This window comes from Microtus pennsylvanicus, chromosome 4 (assembly GCF_037038515.1).
Source record: "Microtus pennsylvanicus isolate mMicPen1 chromosome 4, mMicPen1.hap1, whole genome shotgun sequence".
Lineage (NCBI taxonomy): Eukaryota > Metazoa > Chordata > Mammalia > Rodentia > Cricetidae > Microtus > Microtus pennsylvanicus.
The window spans coordinates 40563895-40587838 of NC_134582.1; the positions used below are offsets into that span (position 1 = coordinate 40563895).

The window sequence follows — 23944 nt, forward strand, 5'->3', positions numbered from 1 at the left end:
AAAGCTACAGTGAAGCAGACCCTAATTATCCATACGCTGCTACTGCTGCCAGCAGTCTTACCAATAACAAGGTGACACTTTTTAAAGTCTAAGATTAACCGAAACAAGACAGAGGAAAAGAGATAAAATTTATTAACTAAATACCACAAAATGTGAACATAAAATCTATTACACTTAACCCTTGTAAATTCTCTGATGGTCTAGCAATCTGTTTTGCATTTTTTAAATTAGTTCAATCTGTCTTTATAATCTAGAGGATAAAGATTTTATAGAAGTCTTTATTCGGATTTATTTGCTGTCCTCTCTGTTGAATGCTCTTGACTGGGGACACCACACTGTAGGGATATCAGGGGAAACTTCTAAAAATAACCTATGGAAGTAGCAGAACTTCGGGACGCTAAAGCAACAACAGCACAACTAGGAGACCCCTAATACCAAAAGCAGCACAGGGCAGCTGTTAAAACAAAGACAGTGTGACCCAGTCGCACAGAAGGCAAGATGTGACTGCTTCGCCAAAAAAGGCACCAAAATAGACAAGTATTGGCTAATACAAGTTATAAGAATTAGTTAATAAGAAGAGCCTGAAATACTGGGCCAATCAGTTCATAATTGGGGGGGAAAAAACCACATAGAATAAAACTGCAAAGTTTTATTATAAAATAAAATTCTTAAGTTATTCCAAACATGTTTATAGAAAATTAAATTAAAAAAAATTTACATTAAGTGTAATCATATACTAGCAAATGATCGTTTGGTTTTTGTTAATTAAATACATTATTCTAAAAGTCAAAAGTAGGGGCAAGAGAGATGGCTCAGCAGAATAAGAGCACTAGCTGCTCTTCCAGAGGAACCAGGTTCAATTCCCAGCACCCACATGGCGGCTCACAACTAAATGTAACTTCAGTTCCAGGGTTTCTGACACCGTCACACAAACATACATGCAGGTAAAACACCAATGAACATAAAATAAAAATAAAAAACACATTAAAAAAAAGAGTAGCAATTCATTTATGTGATCCTAACAGATATATAAAATATTCATGTAATTTCTGTTTACATGATAATTCTGCACATTTCTTTTAAGAAGCATAATCATTCAAAATTATCTGTAAAGTAATTCTATAAAAGTTTACTTTGAAGCCCAACATATCAGATAACCAGAGTTCATCTAATATTCTCACTATTTTAATTGGAAGAGGTTTCTGAACAATGAGACTTGGGATGATTTCCCTAACAACGTTTCTTAATAGAATTTATAACATTTTAGCTTCCCACAATAGGAAGCAATTTTGAGTATCAGGAATGATGAGGCTCCAGAGGGACTATTTCCCCCATTACAAAGCATACTGGAACACTCAGGAGAGTAGCTGTTTTGATGGCTCGCAGTGCCATCTCCCCACTGTTCTGCCTCCACAGTGGTGAGCTCTCTATTCCTGACATTGCTATCAAATGACATTTCAGACGCATTAATCTTTAATAGCTGACCTTTAATTCTGAAAAGCAATAATTTATATGTAAGATACATTTACTGAAAGATTAGAAACTTACTAAAATGATATTTTATGCAATAAAAAGATTAAGAAGCCCTTTGAAATTCAAATGTTAGTATTTATAAAGACTTCTGAAATCTTAACACACTTTAGTTACCATGGAGCACGTAGTTCTAAAACCTAGTCCCAGGTTTACCAGATACCTTATTTAATAGCAATTCAAAATAGTTTACTGACGTTTCTAAAATAAGGATTATGAAAATATATATGTATAATATATATTATACCAACAATTGTGCAAAACACTGATCCAATTCCTTGTGCCTACAAACAAGGTTAGGAAATAGTATAATAATTAGTCCTCATTCCACCAAACAGGCCACTAAAAATAAATCATCTTACCTTCTCACCTCTGGTCTTCGAATCTTCTTTTTCTTTCTTCCTTGCAGCTGCCACAAATTCATTAAACAATGCTTCTCTATCTTTCATCTTTTCAATTGCTTTGAATCTTGAATCTTTAGCATGTTTGGCAGCAAATTCACTAAAAGTAGCTCTATAAGAAAATGATCAGTATGCTAGCTTTAGTTGACTACTTGTTTGTAAAACAAGCATAGAAGGAACACACCATTTTCCTAGCAAGAATTATGTGCCACAGACGTGTAGGTCCCAAATCTCAACAGTGACATACAGTAAGGAAAGAAAGAGGCCCTAACTGAAAATGTGGTTGGTGGTTGTGTGTCACCAGCCAATCAGGGAATGTAATAAATTACCTTTTAATAAAGGCACACACCAAGATGAAGAATGTATCTAGAGGCTTAATAACTCATCTACTACCCAAAAGTTATGTAGCCAAGGCTTGCTTCAAACACAATGGGATAGCTTATCTGACTGACTCTTCCTAAACTGAACAAAGTACATAGGCAACTGATGTACAGCAGATGCTATCAGGTAGGAGTAACGGTACCTGAAAGGAGAGACTTCATGAGGTATACCCTGTTATATATCTTCATGTAACTGCCCAAGGTGCAGAGCTAGGTGCATGTAACACAGTGGCCACAAGAATTTGTGCACTAAAAGAGCAGAGGAAGAAGTCCTAGAGACAAGATTTCCCCAGAAGACTCCTTGAGGGGTAATTCCCAATGGGCCTCAGACACAACCTACCTGTTGAAAAGCATGGCACAACCATTTGCTCTGCTGTCATCACAGCTAAGAGTGAAAAAGCGTCAGGGCATGGTGGCACACAACCTTTAATCCTACCACTAGGAAGGCAGAGGCAGATGGATCTCTGAGTTCGAGGCCAGCCTTATCTACATAGCAAGTTTTAGAACAGCCAGAGCTGAGTTTGGTTTCCAACACCTACCTCAGATGGCTTACAACCACCTATAATTCCACTTCCAGGGTATCCAACACCCTTTATGGTCTCTGCATGTCACTGCACTCACACCCTCATATAGACATACACACACATAATTAAAAATAAAAAACTACAGAGATAATAGACTTTCAAATATGCTGAAAGAATAGTATCAAGCAAGCCCATAAGGGAGATAGTTCCATTTGCAGAAGTCCACCCTAGTAAAAATAAAAGTCAAGCCAGTAATTACACTGTCTGCTTAGCAAATGGAAGATATAAGAGTACAGAGTTTGTAAAATCCATAATGCTAAATATTAAAAAATACGATACATACAAAGAATTATGTACATAGCTTCAGGGAAAACAAACCCTAGACAGACATCCAGATACTGTTCTAAGAATCAATCAATGTTTTCAAGCTATTATAATTACACTAGAAAAATAAAAATCAATTCAAACAACTGAAAATTATCTTAATTAATAAGAAGTTTCAACACACAAGTTGGCTTCAACCTTACAAAGATCCACCAGCTTCTGCCTCCAGAGTGTTGAGATTAAATGCATGAACACCCAAACCAGAAAAAATGTTTACAAAAGTTAAAACCATTAAGAAAGGTTAACTGAGTATGTTTAACATTATAATGGACACACTAAGGTCATTTATGTGAAAGTGAGATTAGTAACAAAGGATGAGCCACAGAAATGACTGACGGTGGGGAGCCAGGAACTTACTAATCCATGAACAGGTAGACCCCCAAAAGAGCCAAGAGTACATGAGGACATAAAATCACTAGCCAGAATTTCCCAAATTTGACTAAAAATACCAATTTTTAATTCTAAAACTCTTCGCCAACCCCAGAATGTCAACTACAAAGATAATGGCTCTAGGCTAAGGACATAATGAGGTAAAGGGGCAGTTCCTACAAGCCAAACAGTCATGAGGTTCAGCTGGGGCTGCCTACCTTTCTCAGTCCTAACAGAAAGGTCAACTTGTCCTCTGTGCTATTTCTTTCTTTTAGATGTGGCCAGAACCAAAGTGGGCTTTGACCAGAACTTCGGGCTTTCTTACTTTTCCTCTACAGCGTCTCCCCATCATGCACCACCTGTCTAACCACTATCTGATCTCTAAGCCTGCTCACATGGCTCGGATCTTCTCATTCTCCTCCTCCAGGCAGCTGCTGAGATTTACAGCTTGCCTGGCCTGGGATTTTTTTTAATACAAAAAAACTATACTCAAACTTCAAAAACAGGAAAAGGGTAATTTTCCCATGAACACAAAGCATTCTTTATAAAGCTTATACAATGAGATTTACTCCTACAATAAAACACTTTCATGTGGGAAGGAAAAATAAGGCTAATTTATCCCTTTAAAAATCATGTTAATACAAAACTAAAATACACTACCTTCTGTGTTAAAAAACAGCAAGCTAACGCCACTACAGTCCAACTAAGCCACTCCTACCTACACTATTTTGAGCAACAGCAAACTCCTCTCTTGTCACCACCACCTAATTTGCTTGTTTACGGTCCTTATCTACAAAATAGGTAGGTAGAACTTGATTACCTCACTCACTCTGCCACATACACACTTGATTATGAGGGAAATACATACTCAGATGTGACTGGTAAAACACATACCTTGGATTAAACTTTGCTTCTTCCATCATTTTTTTGAAATCTTCCTTGGCTTGCATTATTTTGTTTTTCTTTTCTCTGCGTTCTTCCTCTGCTCTGGTCTTGACATACTGATCAAACACCTACCACAGACCCCCACACACACAAAAAAAAAGAAAAAAAAAGAGAGAGAGAAATACCAATTTTATAATGCAGTCTTTTTTTTGTTTTTCGAGACAGGGTTTCTCTGTGGTTTTGGAGCCTGTCCTGGAACTAGCTCTTGTAGACTAGGCTGGTCTCGAACTCGCAGAGATCCGCCTGCCTCTGCCTCCCAAGTGCTGGGATTAAAGGCGTGCGCCACCACCGCCCGGCTATAATGCAGTCAATAGAAAATTATAAAACAAAGACTCCATCCAAACTGTACTAGGGCCTGTATACTAAGTATAGATAATTAACAGTACATTATCTCCAGCAAATCTCACTTCAAAGTTTCACCAAAATAGTGCACAAGTATATGGCTCTCCATTTAGCAGTCTGGGACAAAATAGAAAAAGAGAAACAAAGAAAAGTTTCATAATTTTCTCCCATTGGTACAATATATAAGTATTTCAAACAGAGACATCCAAGCTAAACCATAGTCCTCTTGAACTCATTCTAGCCAAGTCAGAAGCACAGAGTCCATAATTTAATTCTACGTCAATACTTAAGTCTATTCTATACTATCTCCCCACTTAGTATCTGGCCCTTAAGAAGTTTGCTCCCTGTTCTAAAAGGTCAAATAAACGAGTATCTCCTATCTTGAGGCAACATGATTTCTGAAAGCAGCATGCCAGAATAAAAACTGCATCTCAGAACTGAGGCACAGTTCTCTCTGAACTATGGGGGTTGGGGCTACTCCCCTCAATTACTAATCTAAGTAATCCCTCAGAGGCATGCCCAAAGACTTGTCTTCCTGGGTAAGTCCAGATTCTGTCAAACTGACAATATTAGCCATAACCAGAGCATCTTTGCAGAAGTGTCACCATGGGAGCCCACCCAGATGGCAAGCTGTTTTGGTGCTTCACTCTTCACCATGAGGCAAGAGTTCAAAGGAATCTGGTTTAGGACTCTGTCAAAATCAAAGTTACAAAGGAAAGGGGGGGGGACACAACACACACAATTAAACAAGTTATGAAACTAACTATAAAAGAAACCTAAAAAAACCTTAGAAATTGATGTGGAAAAAAGTAAAATTTGAACTGAACAAGTTGGCTAACAATAGTGAGGGAAAGCGCATTTAAAAAGAACAGGATTTAAGGATGAGGGCTATGGATTTAGTTCAGCGGCAGAGCACATGCCCGACACATGGAAGACCAGGGGTTCAATATCCAATACCACAGAAAAAAAGGGAAGGGGGAAAAAAGGCGCAAGAGAGAGGCTGGGGATGAACCCAGAACTCAGAAAAGTAAATCTGCTGCTTCAAAACAAAACAAAACAAATTTGGAGAAACTGTGACTGGGAAGTTCATGCACCATACAGAGAACCTAGTATTATTATTTTTATAAACGTGTATAGTGTCAAACTTTCTTCTAAACACTTATCTCTATACCCAAAATTTACTCAAGCTTTCAGCCCTCATCATAGAACCTCCTTTTTGCAGTCGATGGCTATTAATAAAGAATGAGTAGCTCTAGAGTTCTCAACCCTAAATGAGACACCTGCATCACACTCCTCCCATAGTGCAGGGAGCACTGTGGAAGAGGAATTGGAACTACTGCTAAAGCAGATGTTGAGGAGGAGCCAGAGGCTGTGACTGCCTGAAAACGACCTGGTTAAGACCAGCCCAGGGCAAAGTCCAGCACAAAAGAGGAAGAGCTACAGGACTTACATAAAAATGAAGACTTCAGCAATTAAGGACTGTTGAGTAGAATGTCCCACTAGGTTACCTGTGATCCAGTCAGTGGCCTATACCCTTGCACACAGGAAAGCACTGACCTGGACTCAGTGGGCTATGAAAAGAGGACGTGAGCTGGGAAGCAGTCATGGCAACGGAGGGTCTGGGAAGAGCTGGGGTTGATATGCATGCGTGTATGAAACTCAAAAAGTAACAATAATAGTGACAACAAAAGTAATGAATGAAAGAGAATTTCCCAAAACTGAAAAACAGCAATTTCTGTATTGCATAATGTAATCTACTCGGACAAATCTCACTGGAACACCATCAGATCACAAAGGGTTGAGAGAGAATGTACATATTTACTGGGCCTAAGGGAATCAAGAAAATAATAGGTAACACTACAGCTTCAAAAATATCTCTGAACATTAAAAAGCAACGCAAAATCCTTAAGAAACAATACTTAGCCAGCCCTACAGTGCCAAAAAAGACACAAACAAGGCTTCCTCAAATATGTAAAACTCAGTAAGTTATCAACACCCACCCCCCACTTCATTGTAAGCTAAAAAGGGATGAAAGCAGCAAAAATAAGTACAACAAAAACCACCTCTGATTGGGCACAATGAAGGCAGATGGAGCACAATCTTGAAAGCAGCCCAGACTACATGGGAATATCCATCTTCAATGTACACACCAAGGAGGAACTCAGCAGCAGAGCATTACTCAGCTCATAGAACACCTTCATCTACAGTACTACCCCAATGAAAACCAGACAAAAACCTCATGATGGAGCCAACCCTACAAATGGATGAAAGAGGCCTTCCAAATGATCAGAGTTCATCTCTGAAGATGACAGCCAAAGAGAAGGTGAATTCAGAGAGCTGTGGGGGAAAAGGTCTCACTCCAGCATCAGAAGGTCCATAAATACACATGAGATAAACAGAAAATGTTTCCTAAAATGCCTCTCGCCAGGCCAGTCTACACACAGTACCATCAACAAAACTGTATGTACTGAAACTCTAGATTACCTTACCCTGCCAGAGAGAGACAAACAACACTCCTTAAGTCACAGGAAAGCCTCTTTTCTCCTATCTTCCTAATCACCCAAGTATTACATAATATATTAAAAGTAACTTCTTTCCTTGAAGCAGGAACATAAATGAAAGCCTCTGCATCTCTGCTTTCTGAGTGTCAATATTACCACAACAGCCTCTACCAACTTTTTCGATACTTGAAAGAATTATATATCTCCTCCTTTAAGATAGTCCAGACCAATGAATGCTATGAATTACTGAGATGCACATCATAGAAAATAAAAAATATGCTCTCAAATAGCTCCTTATTCCTGTCACGCTTTCCAATATACTTGGTTGAATGTGCCCTATTTTAAACCATCATTTTCTTTTAATTTCAATTCATGAATGCAACAGTTACAATGAGAGTGGATAGGTTTTAAAAGTAATTCCAAGCTAAGTTCCTTTTATAAATATAAGCAAAACTACATTAGAAAAGGACTATACCACCTAGGCAGCTCTGGGGATGCTGGTAACATTTCTTGATCTTGGTAACTTACATGCATACATGTTCCTCTTGTAAATATTCACTCATCATTTTTGCTTTTCTAAGTGTTCTTTTTCTTCATAAAATAGTTTATGGGGCTGATGGATGGCAACACCAGTAAAGTTTAAGCATGGGTACTGAATTCAGATTCCCAGCACCCACAGGAAAGTCAGAAACAATGGTGTACATCTGGACCTCAGACTCTGGTGGGAGGGAGCGGATGAAGACAAAAGGATCCATAAAGGTTACTGGCCAGCCAGTCTAGCCAAATCAGTAAGCTCCAGGTTCAACGAGAGACTAACAAAACTAAGGTGGACAGTGAGGAAGGAAGACACCCAACCTTGACTCCTAATCTCCGTTTGCACATGCACGCACTCACACATGCACATCACACCTGCATAAATATGTATGTTTACAAAAACACGAGACTATCTAATTATCATATCAATATTGCCTAGATGCACAATCCTAAAGAATCATGCTGGCAACTTGATCCTAACAGTCAATTTTCTGAAACTCTGAATTACATACATTAAAGCAATAACTCATCCAAATGTTAGTAATTATCTACACCAGAGCCTAAACTCCTCCACAGACTTCTGTGAAAACACTGTTTTATAATTTGTCACAACATATAATAAAAATTTCTAACCCTTTAGGATACCTTTCATCCAAAACAAGATTAAAGACAAACCATAAACTAAAACGTATGGTTAGAACTGAAGGATGCAATTTTAGATTAAGACATTAAACTGAAATTTTTGTGAGGTCAAAACACAAACTTGGATAGGAAATTATGATGTGCAAATGTTTAGTAAGCACCTATTTACTTTATCCTTTATTTTTTATTCACATGCAAATAATAAAACCAAGCACTTAAGATATATATTTATACTTGAGTGCCAAATATGAATTTCTCTTTCCCCTCAGAACTACCACTACAGCTTTATGAAGACAGTATCTCCACAGAGGCTCTATTTGAAATAGCATCTCCACTACTGTATTGCAGTTCTAGGAAGTAGTTCAATATCTACCAACTTGCAATGCTCCAGAAGTTGAAGAACTTAAGTTCTAAATAGTACTTGGGTTTCACTCAGACAGAAATTTTAACCTCTAGTAATGTAAAAAATGTGCTGTTAAGTTTTCTAGGTTTTTTTTTATTATAAATAATAGTCACTGATCCAGACACCATATAGAACAAGAACTAAACTGCTGCCCTTACAGAGTTTACATCCTGCAAGAGAGGGAAACATACGATAAACAATGTGATTTTATTTTATTTCCACTTATCTATTTGTATGTATACATGTGTATCTATCTGCGGAGTATGTATGTGGGCATGGATGCCACAGCATGTCTATGGAGAGCAGAGAACAATCTGCAGGGACTGGTTCTCTTCTTCCATCATGTGCGTCTGCAGATCAAACTCAGGTCAGGTGAGTTACCCTGCCAACTCCAATCTACTAATTTCAGATAATTAGAGCTATCAGTGCTATTCAAAAACCATAAGAAAACCACAAAAAGGTAAAGAGAATATTGATACAAACTGATTATGCAAAGAAGTGTGTTGCCTTATCCGTTGGTGTGGCTATAATATGCACAGAGAAGAACTTTAGAGGAATATAGCAATGACCACATGTAAAACATTCCATGTCAAGAGTCTGTTTTACCTTAAATGAAATAGAATACATTAGACAATTTTAAGAATAGCAACTTAATCGAATTTCTCTTAAATCTTAAATGACTCTCGGCTACTATGTAGAAAAACTTGACTATGAAAGAAATAGAAGAAGAAGAAAGGGGGCTATTTAAAAAATATGAGGCTACAAGATAAGAGTCCATCTTTGTGGCTTAGACATGTAGTATTCATGCACACAAACATTCCAAGTACCACACTTCCCAGTATTCACAAACACAGACAAACTGGCACACTGGTTAGGAAGGCAGTGAACAGTGGTCATGTCTGCTGGGAATTACAGATGGGTGTTTTTCTTAAACTCTATTTTGTTATTTTCTACTCTAAATTTACATAATTTGCATAAATTGATAAATGCAGACATAACTTCATTAAGTATAAGGCACAATATATATGTTCATATGAAAGTGGCAAAAATAACCTTGTTTCTGAACTGGGAAAGCTTCCACACTGACCTAAACACTAAGATGCAAAAGTATGTTGTGAAGTACTGTTAAAAAGAAACCAGATGGAGGTTAATTAAAGGGTGTGTGCTGTGACTCCAGCACACGAGAGCAGCGCAGAGTGACTGCGAGCTCAGCCAGGCTGGGAGCTTGTTTAAACACTTAAAACATCAAATTTCATTTAAGTAAGTTCTCACTATTTTATTTCCTTTTACCTGTTTTCTTTCTTTAGGATTGAGAAGCAAGTACCGAGGGTCAAATACTATCTTGTGCAACTCCTTCTCCCACGTTGAAAAAGCAGACACCTTTAAAATAAAAAGAAAGCATTGCCTCATAATTAAGCAGAAAGGTCATAATTTTGCTTGAAATCTACAGGGCATCTGTTTATAAAGGAGACATTAAAACCATAGTGAAGTTCCCATCACTAATAAATGATAAGCAGTGGGAGGCTAGCAACAGCAAATTTCCACATTAATTGGCTCTGACCATTTCTTTGTTATAAAGAAATAACACACACTTCATTGCTCATTAAAATAACCACTACTGTGTGACATTTTAACCTTAGTACATCAGAAAAGGCCTTGAAGATTTGCATTTTGATTTCACACCCTTAACTGCAATCTTAAAAGCAATATTGTGATTTAAAATAGAATGGCTTACTTATTCAAACACATTTGCGAATACAACCAAAGTTTCTTTCTCTCAATATCATAAAGTATCGGTTTTTTCACCAAAAGCCACTCTGAAGATAGTGGAAGAATCATATATACCTTACCTATCTGAAGCAGTCCGCAATTCTGCAACGTTAATACTCATTCATGTTACCGAAATTATATGACCCCACAAATGTTAAATGCTATTTTTACTTAAGGACAGCAAAATGCCACTTAGTTTAACATGATATAAGCCAAGGAAAAGGCCACTTCAAAAGTGTACAGTAATTTAATAGCTTCCCTTATCCTTCCCACCCCAATTTTATGAGCACTAACCTTAGATTTGACCTTTTAGCAAGACATATTTATATTACTTATATAAAACAGAAATATCTCCCCCAAAGATTGTTTTCTGACCCCTCTCTCTAGCAGCATGTCCTTGAACTGCTTCATTCGAGCCTCCAGAGGGACAATGGCCCTTTCTCGGGCAGCTTTAATTTCAGCTTCCATGGCAGCTTCTTTCTCTGAATCAATGTCTTTATTATCATCTCTCCTATAAAAAAAATAAATCGTAAGGTGGTATTAATACAAATCTTACTAAGTTCTTAAAATCAGGGGAATTTTCAAGGCACTACTAAGCAGCATATTTTTGACTAAACAAATCATCCTGAGGATCTAAAACAAAATATATGGCATAGCTTTCATTCTAATAATAAAATTATAATGCATTTCTAACGTTACAATGGCTATACTGGTCAAAAAAAAAGTTAATGTATTTTCTCTCTTACTCCAGTTAATATAGAAGGTGAACTAAAATGAAAAAACTTTTCAGGCATTGCTTGCAAAATTACGGTAGAATTAAATAGAATATATTTTTAGTTCTTGATACATAGAAAAAATTAGCATTTCCCAAAATATTTTATTATAAATTCTTAAAATATTTAAAAATCTATTAAGATGATAAAAAGTCTTAATAATTTCAAATATTTATTTTAGGAATAAAATTAAAGTGTCTTCTAACTTGGCCAAGTGTATGATGTCTGAGATAAACACCTTACCTACTCGACATTTTTATTACTCACTTTCTGGGTGTCAAGCAGAAGTTTAAGTTGAAGGGCAGGTCACAGAGAACAACAAGGGCACAGGAGTAGTTAGGTGGGAGGGACCAGTAGGAAATAAAATGGTTCAAAGGCTTAGCTTACTTCTTGTTTACCCAAAAAATGCACTTCAGGGCTAAGGTCGGGCCTATTACTTGTATGTATACAAGGAGACTGTAAACATGAAATCAGGTGACCTCTCAAAACATGTGCACTATGAAAAAGAACTATATTTGTATATCTAATCCAAAAACTAAAACCAATGTATTCAAATGTATTTGAACAGATCTTCCTTCTTAAATATGATCTGCTAAGAATATAAAACTAGTATTATTCATTTATATTCCCTACACGAGTTACTGCAAATTCAAAAGTATATTATAGGTAGCCTATGAGCTACAAAGACTAATTAATAGTGACAGGTAATTAGCAATTGGGGAATAAAGGAATGCCTCAAAAAGAAACAGAAAACACCACCTATGACCTACAGGAACTTAGCAAGACAGTCTGAGACCTAAGACATGCACAAAATAAACAGGAAAAGCAATTTGCCAAGCAATATACCTTCTTACTTTACTGAAGAACTATTTAAATAGCTAAAGGAGTTCAAAGACAGCAAACAAATATAATAGAATCAACCTTTACAGAATTATACTAAATGTCACAATACAAACTATCACTATCTAGCTCAATAAGATAAGTAAAAAGAAAACTAAGCCAGGAAAAACAGGCTTTTAGCTTTGTACCTAAATAGAGAAGCTCGGGCAATCCACATAAAGGACTTCTTTGACATTCTCCTGATAAAAGCAGTTAAAAACCTTACAGAGATGTCTATAAGAACAAACAATTAAAAACAATCTAAAAGTTTAACATCACAGAAATATCTAAAAATATGGCAAATAAACAGAATGAATACAATCATTTACAATAATTAAGAAAACAAATGTCTAATTCTACAATTTTCTAAAAAGAACATAAAATAACCACAACTAGTAAAATTACATTTGATTAAACAATGAAAAGGTCAATTGTGAAAATAAGAGCTGTCTCAGTTGTAGATTACGGCAATTCTCTTTAATAAGACCTTAATGTAACACTGCTGCCCATAAACAGACAGGTATTTAAAGGAACCACTCTTACAGGAGTTGTTCTTAATGTAACACTGCTGCCCATAAACAGACAGGTATTTAAAGGAACCACTCTTACAGGAGTTGTTCTACTCATCTTGCCACAACTGGGCTGCAGTCAGTCTGTTCTTTTTCAATCAGAACTATTACCAACCAGTCCCTAGTAATGATCTCAAACTTTCTTATTTGCTGTAAAATAATAATCCCATTTACATACACTTTATACTCCAACTTTACTCCCACCCATAAAAGTAACATCACATTTTGCCCAGTTCTAGAGGACTATTCACACCAATGCTACAACCCTCTTCCATTGTCTCTCACAGTATTTCTAACTGAGTCCACTCCCCACCAGGAAATAATGACCAGACTCTAGGAATAGGCAGATCATACTCTAAGCACATATAAAAAAGATATCCATTTTTAATGGCATTTGTGTAGGTTGATAAGAGAAATTTTATTTTTTAATAACATCTAGACCTACTTAAGACTGTAGAAATTTAATCAATGAATTCTAAAATGTCAGCTAGCCTCATAATATCTATTTGTATAACCAAGTATTCTGAACTCTAATAGAAAGGAAATCATCTCTACATTACAAAACAAGATTAATATCAGGTCCAAGAAGGCAATTATGACTACTGTTTCCTAGTCACAAGTACTACACATTTAACTTCCAATCATAAACTGATAATTTTATCAACTCTATACTCTAAATCTACCTGGATATGCATAAACTATGTGTTACTTACTTCCGCTTTTTTGCTTTAATAGGCTCATCTTCATTCATTTCTTCCATTAATTCTTGTTCTTCTTTAACTGTAAGATAAAATTTAGAAGACTGCATAAACATTAGCAGATAACTACTGAATCTCAGCCTGGATTCCTCTGCTAACGACTACCGGAACACGGGTGTTCATGCATGAAAACGCTGCATTCGCAGTTACTGCACTCACTTGCACTCATCGAGAACTGCCACTTTTGGATGGACAGCATTGTTGGAGCCGGGTGTCCTAGCAAAGACATTTCAAACACTGTTACAACAGTTATATACACATATTCACAAGCTTTTTTAAAAAAATGCAGTCAGGGTAAAATACCTACCTAACAATCACTAAGCCAAGTAAGACAATTCTACAGTTTAATTTACTTTGAGGTTTCCGACCTACCCCTTAACTTTAAAAGGTACAAGTTTTCCCAGTTTTAACTTTACAAATAAATAATACTCCTGATTCATAATTCATAAAACTTTCATAGATGCACATTATGCAACAAATGTGACTCAAATATAAAGAAAATGTTCCCAAAAAACCCCAAAAGCAAATTGTGTATTTTTTGGCACCATTCACTACTATGATTATAAATAACATCATCATGCCTATAAAGTAAATACTGCTGAAGGTGAAAAAAGAGATGGTAACAGAGTACCAGAGAGGCAGTTACACTGATCTGCAAAGTACTTTAAAGCACAAAATGACAGAAATTATATATGCATATATATACATGTATATTCCATGTAAAGTTCTTGACCACTTTAAAGACCACATCAAGATTTATTACATTAGAAGTTTTAAATTATTTGCTTACCATGTTTCTACATTATTTATGAATATGAGTTACATAAAAACTGAGTAAAATACTCTGAATAAACGTAAGTGTAATAAATATATAACAAAAAGTTATACACAAATCTTTGACCCAATGTTCTGAAATACTATCAGTACAGGAAGTAGATTTCAAAATCTCTTAAGAGATAGGATTTCTTTATTCAACAAGGAAGTTATTATTTAGTTCAAATGATTCAGGGGGATGGGAGGTAACTATGTATGTAGCCTTGGCTGGTCTGGAACAAACTCTGCAGACCAGACTGTCCTGGATCTGAGATCTACCTGCCTCTGCCTCCCACATGGTAGGTTAAAGGTACATGCCACCGCAGGATTAGCTACTTATATTTTCATAAAAGTTTACATTGTGTAGTCTACAAAATTTTAGCAAAATAAAAATATTCTGCATAGTCTGATTACTGCAAAATATATCACTAGTAACAAAAGGAGACGAAAAGCTATCTAAGGAGTGTTTCAAGTGGCATTAATGAGCACTAAGCCAAGAGCAACAATTCCAAAATCTCAAACTAACTGAAAACCTTCACACAACGTTAAGACTGTTCTATCAAACAAAACCTTTTCCAAATTCTTCACATTTCTCACATTTTTATTGTATCAAACCAGAATAAGTCTATTTTTAAACATTAAATATTTTAAATGGCATTTATACTTCCATCAAAAAATAAAAAAGGGTTAAATCCAGAGGATGAGTTCCTAATTTAAAACTTACTTAGCTTCTTCATGTCTTCCAATCCTTTCTTATGAGGGGGCTCTTGAATAATTTTGTCAACATCTGCCCTTCCAATCAAATCATCAGGTCGGTCCCACATAGAAAGACGAGTGGTGGGATTGTAAAAGAACACCCGCTCATCGCCAGTCCAAACAACACACCTGAAGATTAAGATAAAATACCATTTTTCTCTACTACAAAAATGCACTCTGACGGCTATGTCTTTTAATGTTAACTCTCAGAAGACGAAAGGTCAGTAAGTAGTAAGAAAAGGAAAGATCCTAATTAATAATGGTTTTCATATGGCTTTCAGAACAAAAGAGGGCCAAGTAGCTAAAAAAATGCAAACCAATGTGTGGTTAGAGTTTAAAATGTTTACAAACTGAATTCACCCAATTTGACAGCACTAAATTTTAAACTATTTAAAGTTCAAAGGCAACAAAAATGCTATAGTGTGCTAGATATCTCTATAATTTTGTTCTAATGACTGCAGAACCTGAAAAAGCTGTTGCTGCTATTGATGCATAACACACTGCTATTATTGATTTATTTATATAAGTATAAATATATACACACATATATAATTTGAGTTTTGTCAATTTTGGAAAAAGTATCCCAGTTTACTGCATTGAGTCGCCATTGTACAGAAATTAACAACCATATTGGTCTCAAAATGTTGAACTTAATTTTTCTTTCCATTTGTTCAGGGGTAACACACTGTATTAAATATATAAGGTCTTATCTACATGGGTTTGATTACAAAAACTAATAAAGTATTCTCTAAATAATAAAAAAACTAACACCATAAAAACTCTACAGCTTAAAAAGCAAGTCACAGTACCCAATAAATTCTTAGTATTTCTTAATAAAGCAAAATTACATATCAAATGCAAACATGATCTAATTATAGGTGATATAAAATATAAAGAACTACACTAGAACCCCACAAACCACTACAGTCCATTAATCCTATTTTTACAATTAGAAAATTCAAGTCATAACAAAAATCAAGCGTAAGAAAGGATTTATAAGTTTCATAATAAATATATAGAAGTACAGTGAGTCAAAATTTACAGAGGCAACTATAAGGAAGTAAGTAGCCATTTATGCCCCTTTACAAGTTCTAATCTGATGATAGTTTGTATAAGAGCAGACAGCCAAAAGTCCAAAGGAAACCAGATCTCTCTAGACAATCAAAAATTAACAACTGTCAAGCTCAAAGTGACCTGGACATTGAAATGAGAAAAGGATCCTATGGTGAAATAATCAGATTCCACAGTAACAACTAAATTTCATGGGATAAAAAAAACTGTATCTGAAATTAATGAAAAAAAAAAACAGCTGTTTTCAGAGAAGAAATAGAAACAATTTTAAAGATAAACAGAAAATTGATTAACTAAAACTGGGGTTAGAGAGATGGCTCAGCAATTAAAAGCACTGACTCCTCTTCCAGAGGCACCTCGTTCAATTAGCAGCACTACATGGCAGTTCACAGGTAACTCTTTTTTCAATGGCTCCAATGCCCTCCTCTGGTCTCCCTGGGTACTACACACATGATGCATGGGGAGACAGACACACACGAAGACAAAACACACACACATAATATTTCCAAAGGCTTATATAAAGCACAGACTTCGCTCATACAGGTAAACCTCAAACAAAATAACTTCAAAACACCTGGCCTAGACAGGACCAGCTGTTAAAGTACAAAAATCACGATAACTAGGGATGGGAGAAAGAAATGACAAAACTTCTCTGAGCGAACTTTAATCCAAGAGCCCCACAAACCAAAATATGAAGGAACATCATTAAGGTTCTCGGAAAAGAAATTACCAACGAGAACTTCACATCCTACAGAACCAAAAGGGGGAAGAATTTTAAAGAAAAGGGACTAAGAGGTTCCAACCCAGAAGACCAGTCTGAAAAGGAACGTTCTCCATGCTGATAACTCAACAAAGCCTGTGTCTTTAGCAATGAAGGCAGGAATTGTCAATACAAAATATCATCTTCTTCTTAAGTTCTTTGAAATTCTATTTGCCTGATGGAATTTTAATGCACACAGCAGTTCTATGTAAGATAACTAAGACATAAGCCAGTGTGTACAGGTTTAAAGGGCCCTGCCCTGCAGGGTTTATCCATAACAGAATGGGGAAGTTACATATGGGTACTATAATTCCTGAAGTAACGACTGAAGACAAAAGAGATGCCCTCAAAAAGCCAGTAAGTTAAACAGAATGCTAAACAAATCAAATATAAATTAAGAGAGAACAGAGGAACAAAAGGTTAGAAAAGAAAACCAGTAAATAATTATATCTCAAATTCAATGCTATCAAAATTTACATTAACTGTTAATAGTTTCATTATACCAAATAAAAGCAAGAACTGACAGAGTAGATTTAAAATGACATTGTAAGCTGTTTGTATAAACCATAGCAAAATTGAAATATAAAAATATATCCAGCCGGGTGGTGGTGGCACATGCCTTCAATCCCAGCACAAAGACAGGCCAACCTCTGGGTTTGAATTGTAATATAAATATCTGTTTTCTGATGTTCTTAGGCAACTCCTGTGAAAAGGTCATTAGACTACCCAAAGGGGTCACAACCCATGTGTTAAAGAACCTCTAACTTAAGGGATGCAGACTACTGGTACGGAAGATGTGAATGGGAGTCTGAGCAGACTGGTGGGGGGGGGGGGCGTAGACCCAGAATGCTTAAACCCCTCACCTACTACCTTGTTTTCAGATCTGCCCTGCTCAGTCCCTCCCCACCCTCAACCTCAAGCTTTAACCCCCTTAAAAAAGTCTTAAAAGGTCAATTAGGGGGATGGGGGAAACAACCCTACAGATAAAAATCATAAGAAAAACAGTTAAGGGTTTGGAGGGAGACTAGATCCAAATGTTTAGACATATAAATTACAACTGTTTCAGAACAGAAAAAATAAAGAAGCAATAATTACAAAAGTCTAAAGGAATGTTCAACTATTCCAAGAACAGGTCCACATGTGAGCATGAAGCCCCAAACGTATGAGGTTGGTTACCAGTTTTATCATGATAAACCAAACTTAGGAGCATGCGTATTAAATACAGACTATTTTTATAACTGATTTTATATAGAAACATTTTGCATAGTTACTTTTAAATGAGTTTATTAAATCAGTGAATAATATATGTAGAAAACCATACCTAGGGTCTTTAAAACACATTTTTACTACAAGCCTTAGTGATATTCCCTACATACAAAATTACAAAAGTTTAAACTGCCTTAGCAAATACATCAGAGATAGTGTCAATTACATTAGAGGCAGTGTCAATACTGATATTGTGACCCGTGTGAGAAAGGCAAATAGTATAATTATGCTGCCATCATTGAGAAACAGCCATTTTCACAGCAAGAAACAGGAACTCAGTAAGATGTGAGACAGATGATGCATTCAGAAAAATGGTGCTATAAAACTCAATGGCACGAAATGGTATGAAGTCACATTGTACCTTTAAATATGAGTCTTCCACCTAAATCTACCACAGTATTTTTAAAGTCAGAATTCAACAGCAGCACTATCCCAAAATTTAACACCATGACTTATAAATGCCACTGCTCACAAAAATGAACTAGGTCTCCTTGGAAAAATAGCTAAATCCAAAACCAGAAATACAGAAAGACAAGCCTCAACATCTTGTCACAGCAGAAAGAAACAGAAATATGAAAGAATCAAATCAGGAGAGATTTAAGAACCAGAGATGAGCTATCAGTAAAGATAATACCTCCACCAGAAGAAACATAAGGACATTTAAGTCAACTATTCTGGAACTGCTAAATCCTTTCTAATACAGTCTGTCCCCTTAAGATAGCAATGCTAATGAGGGTCTCTCTCCACAGATATTTCCATTAATAAAGTAGAAAAAGAGCTAATACAAGGACATACCACTGTCATCCCTTAATAACATAGAATCTAGTCTAGGGATGTCATCGCCCTCAAGATCTGCTTGCTATTTTGTGGGAAATTCAAAAAGAAAAGAACCTATTTAACATTATCTCACAGACATGGTTTTTAAACACAGATGCTAGGTCACCACAGGGAAAAAAAAATGGAGGGGGGGGCAGCAGAGAGGGACAGGGACAAAAGTAGCAACAAAAATAAGTTGTGAAAGACTCTATGTAATAGCACAAAGCCTCAAGAAGAAACAAGTCGCCACAGTACTGCAGTGGATATGGGTTAAATAAGTGAGAAGGAACAGAGGAAGAAAGGGAAAAACCACACCCAAGAAGCAAAAAACAAGCCCAAGAAGAGTAAGGAGATTATTCCATAATTGGATTATAAGTTGTAATTTTACAGATTTCTGTAATAATCACATAGTGGGAATCTACATATGCATAATTATATGTACACAGAAATAAATTTAAAACATTAAATAATAAAAAGCAGACTCAAGATTTCACAGTGGTTCAAATACACAACTATAAGGACACGACCATAAAGGGAAGAAGATATTTGTTTGGTAATTATGGAAAATATTGTGCCAACCGAATTTTAGGTCTGCATACCCCAACTATAACAAACAAGGATCAAAATATTGACAGTTAAAAAAATATGACCTATACTTTTAAACCCTTTTTTCTTCCCACAGAAGTCATTTAAGAATCAAGTAAAATAAATAAAATTCCTCAGTTAAGTACATACCACGGAGTACCAGGAATAGGAGTAGTAGCTACTGGCTTTGCCTTCTGGGCAGCCTTTTCTTCTTCAGTCATCTCTTCTTCTTTGGGCTCCTAAGATAAATAGTATTTTATTTAATAAATAGTACACGACAAATGAAAAATAAAGTATCATCACAAATACCTCAAATGGAAACTAACCCAGGACCTATTGTAAGAACTGTAAGATTCTGGGTAGGAATTTCTATAAAGTTATACATCCTTGTTCTACATTAAGAGCTGAATCTCACTTCAGCAGAAACGAGCAGCAGCAACTAGCCCTGTATCACAGACTAGCCATGTGCTTACAACAGAAATAACTAGAGTAGAGAAAACTAGGAGGCCTCTTCCTTTAACATGGTTTCTTACTTCTTCTAACTTTTGTAGTACTGAGACATGGCTATCATTGTCATCTTAGAGAATGAAAGAAGCTCCACAAACCAGAACTCAAGATTACAAAGGGACCACTCCACACTAAGTGGACAGTGGGGAGGGCAGATGAAATACACTCAGCATTCTTCAAACAGTAAATTGTACTTCTAACTTTAACATGAACCAGTCTGCAGGTCAAGAGGCTGGAGATTAGTTTCAACCTCTAGGTCAAAACCTTACCGTTCAATGGACCTCAGTTAAGTATAAAAAGGAAAGGGCTGGAGAGATAGCTCAGCTGTTAGGAATGTGTACTGCTCTTCCCAAGGCCCTGAGTTCAGTTCCCAGATCAAGCAATTTACACTGCCTGTAACTACAGATCCAAGGATCTGACATCTACTCTCTTCTGGCCTCCAAGGGTATCCACACATATATGCAATGAAAACACACCCACACTTTAAAACAAAAATTATTATACCTAAAATATTAACGAACCTTTCAAAGGGAAAAATATTAGAAACTTCAAAGAACCCCAAAATTTTAAAAGTCAAATTTGAAACTGTTTTAATATCCATCAAATACATGTTCAGTTTTGTGTAGATACTACAAACAACACAGGTTGGTCCCCAGTTTAGCATGCCTTGGCCCTTTACCTCCTTTATCTCCTTTATAGGTTCCTCCTTAGGATCTTCCTCCTCTGTCTCCATTGGCAGTGGTTCTTCAGATGCCTCCTTAATTGGCTCTTTAATCTTCTCATCTAATTTTTCTGTTAAATAACTAAGACAATGTCATTCAACAGTTTTCTGTAATTTTTAAAAGAACTTGCACAGAGTAAGCAGTTGAGATGCTCTATTTCTAAATGATAACCATACACATAAAATGCACTTCTTGGTACTATCTCTTAATATAATTAGAAAACTCTTTAACCTGCTGACTTCAAGAGAACATATTCTCAGGTCATGTCTATCGCCTGCAGCAACTACCCATAAAATACTGAACTATGCTGCGGAGAAGCAAGGACTCATAACACGCAGCATTATAAACCTGCTACATACTAAATGCCAAAGACCTAAATTTTGTTAATCAGTGTTATCAGTCTCCATAAGGACAATATAATTATACAATGCTTCATTAACTGAAAAATGTGTAATATGCATGAACATTTAAAAAATATTTTGTAGTTTACAAAATATGAATTCCAAATAGCTACTTGTTACAGTTCATACTACATCCTAAGCCACAAAACAACTATACCTTTTTCCTTCAGTTCTTGGGGCTTTTCCCATGTTGATTCTAGTGTTCTATTATTGTAATAGTATGTCTTCCCATCTGCCGTTTTATATTCAGTCCACTCAGAAACTGCTGTTGCTCCAGCTAAGGTAGCAGGTGAAGCTGCAATAGCAACCTGGGGATGTATCATGGGTACTATAGGAGGGGCCATTCCTGGTAATACACCTAAAAAAGAATAATAAAAAGTTAGATCCAACTACTAAATAAAACCACAAGCTAAATCCTCCTAGTATAAATATTAATAAATACTTAGAACAAGAATAGTATATAAAAGGTGAACTAAATTAAATATTAGTCACCCTATCTCCTTGGTCTTTTGACTCTAATGTCTAAATTCAACTGGATGCGGAAACTGGATCCAAAAATTAAACCTTAAGAACAGTCAAAAGTTTAGGTGTCTTCTATGACAGTGTCTAAATACCATGATAGACTAAATATACTTTTTTAAGTTCTCAAATTCTAAAGAGATAACAATTCACTGAGTGTAATTCCCAACACAAATTCCCTACTTCTCAGAATAAAAGTTCTTTGTTTTAAAGAAACATGACTTAACAACTGCAACTGATAAGCCGTACAGACTATCACATCACCCTTTCCCTTAAGAAGTCAGACACAGTCTAGTTTAAAAGACAAGCCACAGTTTTTGTTTTTTATAATGCTAAATAAGCCGGTATTATTTAAAATACTGTTAAAATATGGATACAAGAATCCAAATGGAAAACAAAATCCTAGGATCTATGTTCTAGGCAGTCTTACTTTGGTCACTTTAAAATGCAAACATATGCTATATACAAATATCACACGCACATAGTCACTTGCATGCAAGCATAATCACATCATTTTACACATGGAAATGACATTTTAGATTTAACTTAAAAACATACATCAAAAATAAAATTAAATGTTATGAATATGAGAATGAAGTTGTTTACACTTATTACATAAATTAAGATATAAAGTGATCTGACCTCATTTGCTTTTGTGAACCAAAGAAGCTAAAACTACAGGCAATTGGGAAATTAAGTGTTGGCCAAATATGATAACTGAATTTAAACTGCTCATTAAAAAAAAATATTTTTTAAGCTCCACTCACTAGGGCAAAAAATAAATAAAAGGATAAACAACAACATTCACTACCATGCCAACTTACAGACAAAACAAACTAAGATGTTTTAAAATTACCGGTCTTGGTGGTAGCGACTGTCTTTACATACGGGCAGCTGACTATTTGCATCATTGCTACACCTGTAAAATGGATAAGCAAGCATTGGTTGGAAAGCTGCCATTGTATGTCGGCTACCACTGGGATTCAGGGAACTATTTTACCACTACAATTTAGAATCTATTTCCAATGAGAAAGACCAAGAATGGAATAAAATAGTAGTTGACATTTTGTGGAAGTGGTCCAAAGCCAATGATTCTATTTCTAAGCTATAACACCGATTACCTACCAGCTCTCACATCTGAAGGAGTCTCAAAGTTTAAATTCAACGAAAGAAAACCCCTTTGTCACTTATATGTAATAAATTCTCATGTGGGAACTTTCCCCACCAGACACCAAACCCAGCTGTGGTTGCTTACAGGCCAGTAAAAGGCAGTGCACGCAGCACTGTGCTGACAAGGTACTTTTGCTATGCTGATGCTCATTTCAAACTACAGGCTGGGTCTGAAGAATAGAGCACAACTATGCAAAAATAGAAAGGAAGACAAGAATAGAGCACAACTATGCAAAAACAGAAAGGAAGACAGGGCAGAGAGGCAAGGGAAATAAGAAAATAAGGCATAAAATGGATTTAAATATCCCACTGCAAATAATGGTGAAAACAAAAGCATAGATGGAGAGAGCAGCATTCAACTAGTGTCAAAATATCTGCTTGGTGCCCACAACATGGAATGGCACGAATATGGAACACTGTGGAGGCAGGCCAAGACTACACTTCATCCCTTTAATGTTCTCAGTCACTGTCTGCTGGGAACAGCAGCCACCTCTATCACTCTGCTGGCTACAGTAGCCCATGTATTAAGAACAGATATTACATACAGTTTTGAGAAGAAGGAAGACTCATCATAAGGCATTACAATGATGGAAAAAGAACGAAAAGAAAAGCTGGAAAACTGAAGAAGTTCAAAATTGAATGTGAATTTCAAAATGTTTAAAAGTCTAAAGAATACAGGGGAAATAAGTTTTTTTGTACCTGGAAAAAACCTTCAACTTAGTTTGGTACTACAAATCTAAAAAATTAAAATCCTTTACTAAAAATAAACTTTATTGCTTATTTTTATTTATTAAATCCTACTGAAGGTAGGGAAAAGAAGTCTCTCCTAATTCAGAAAGTAAACTGTGTTTTCA

General features: G+C 35.9%; 1 protein-coding gene across 5 annotated transcripts in view; it reads right to left on the minus strand.

Moving 5' to 3' along the window:
* The window catches only part of Tcerg1 (transcription elongation regulator 1), a 49777-nt gene that overhangs the window by 8169 nt on the left and 17664 nt on the right, over positions 1-23944 (minus strand). For 2 of the 5 annotated variants that reach the window (XR_012910296.1, XM_075968744.1), the window contains exons 6-17: positions 22777-22839; positions 21559-21759; positions 20958-21070; positions 19922-20010; positions 15242-15402; positions 13864-13920; positions 13660-13726; positions 12527-12577; positions 11101-11236; positions 10246-10335; positions 4483-4601; positions 1893-2043 (exon numbers count right to left, since the gene is read on the minus strand). Coding sequence is in view for 4 of the 5 variants with exons in the window: in XM_075968744.1 (XP_075824859.1) it covers positions 1893-2043; positions 4483-4601; positions 10246-10335; positions 11101-11236; positions 12527-12577; positions 13660-13726; positions 13864-13920; positions 15242-15402; positions 19922-20010; positions 20958-21070; positions 21559-21759; positions 22777-22839 (1298 nt within the window). In the remaining variant the exon portion in view is untranslated. The remainder of the gene's footprint in view (positions 1-1892; positions 2044-4482; positions 4602-10245; positions 10336-11100; positions 11237-12526; positions 12578-13659; positions 13727-13863; positions 13921-15241; positions 15403-19921; positions 20011-20957; positions 21071-21558; positions 21760-22776; positions 22840-23944) is intronic. The other 3 variants (XM_075968745.1, XM_075968746.1, XM_075968747.1) reach the window with 3 other exon arrangements.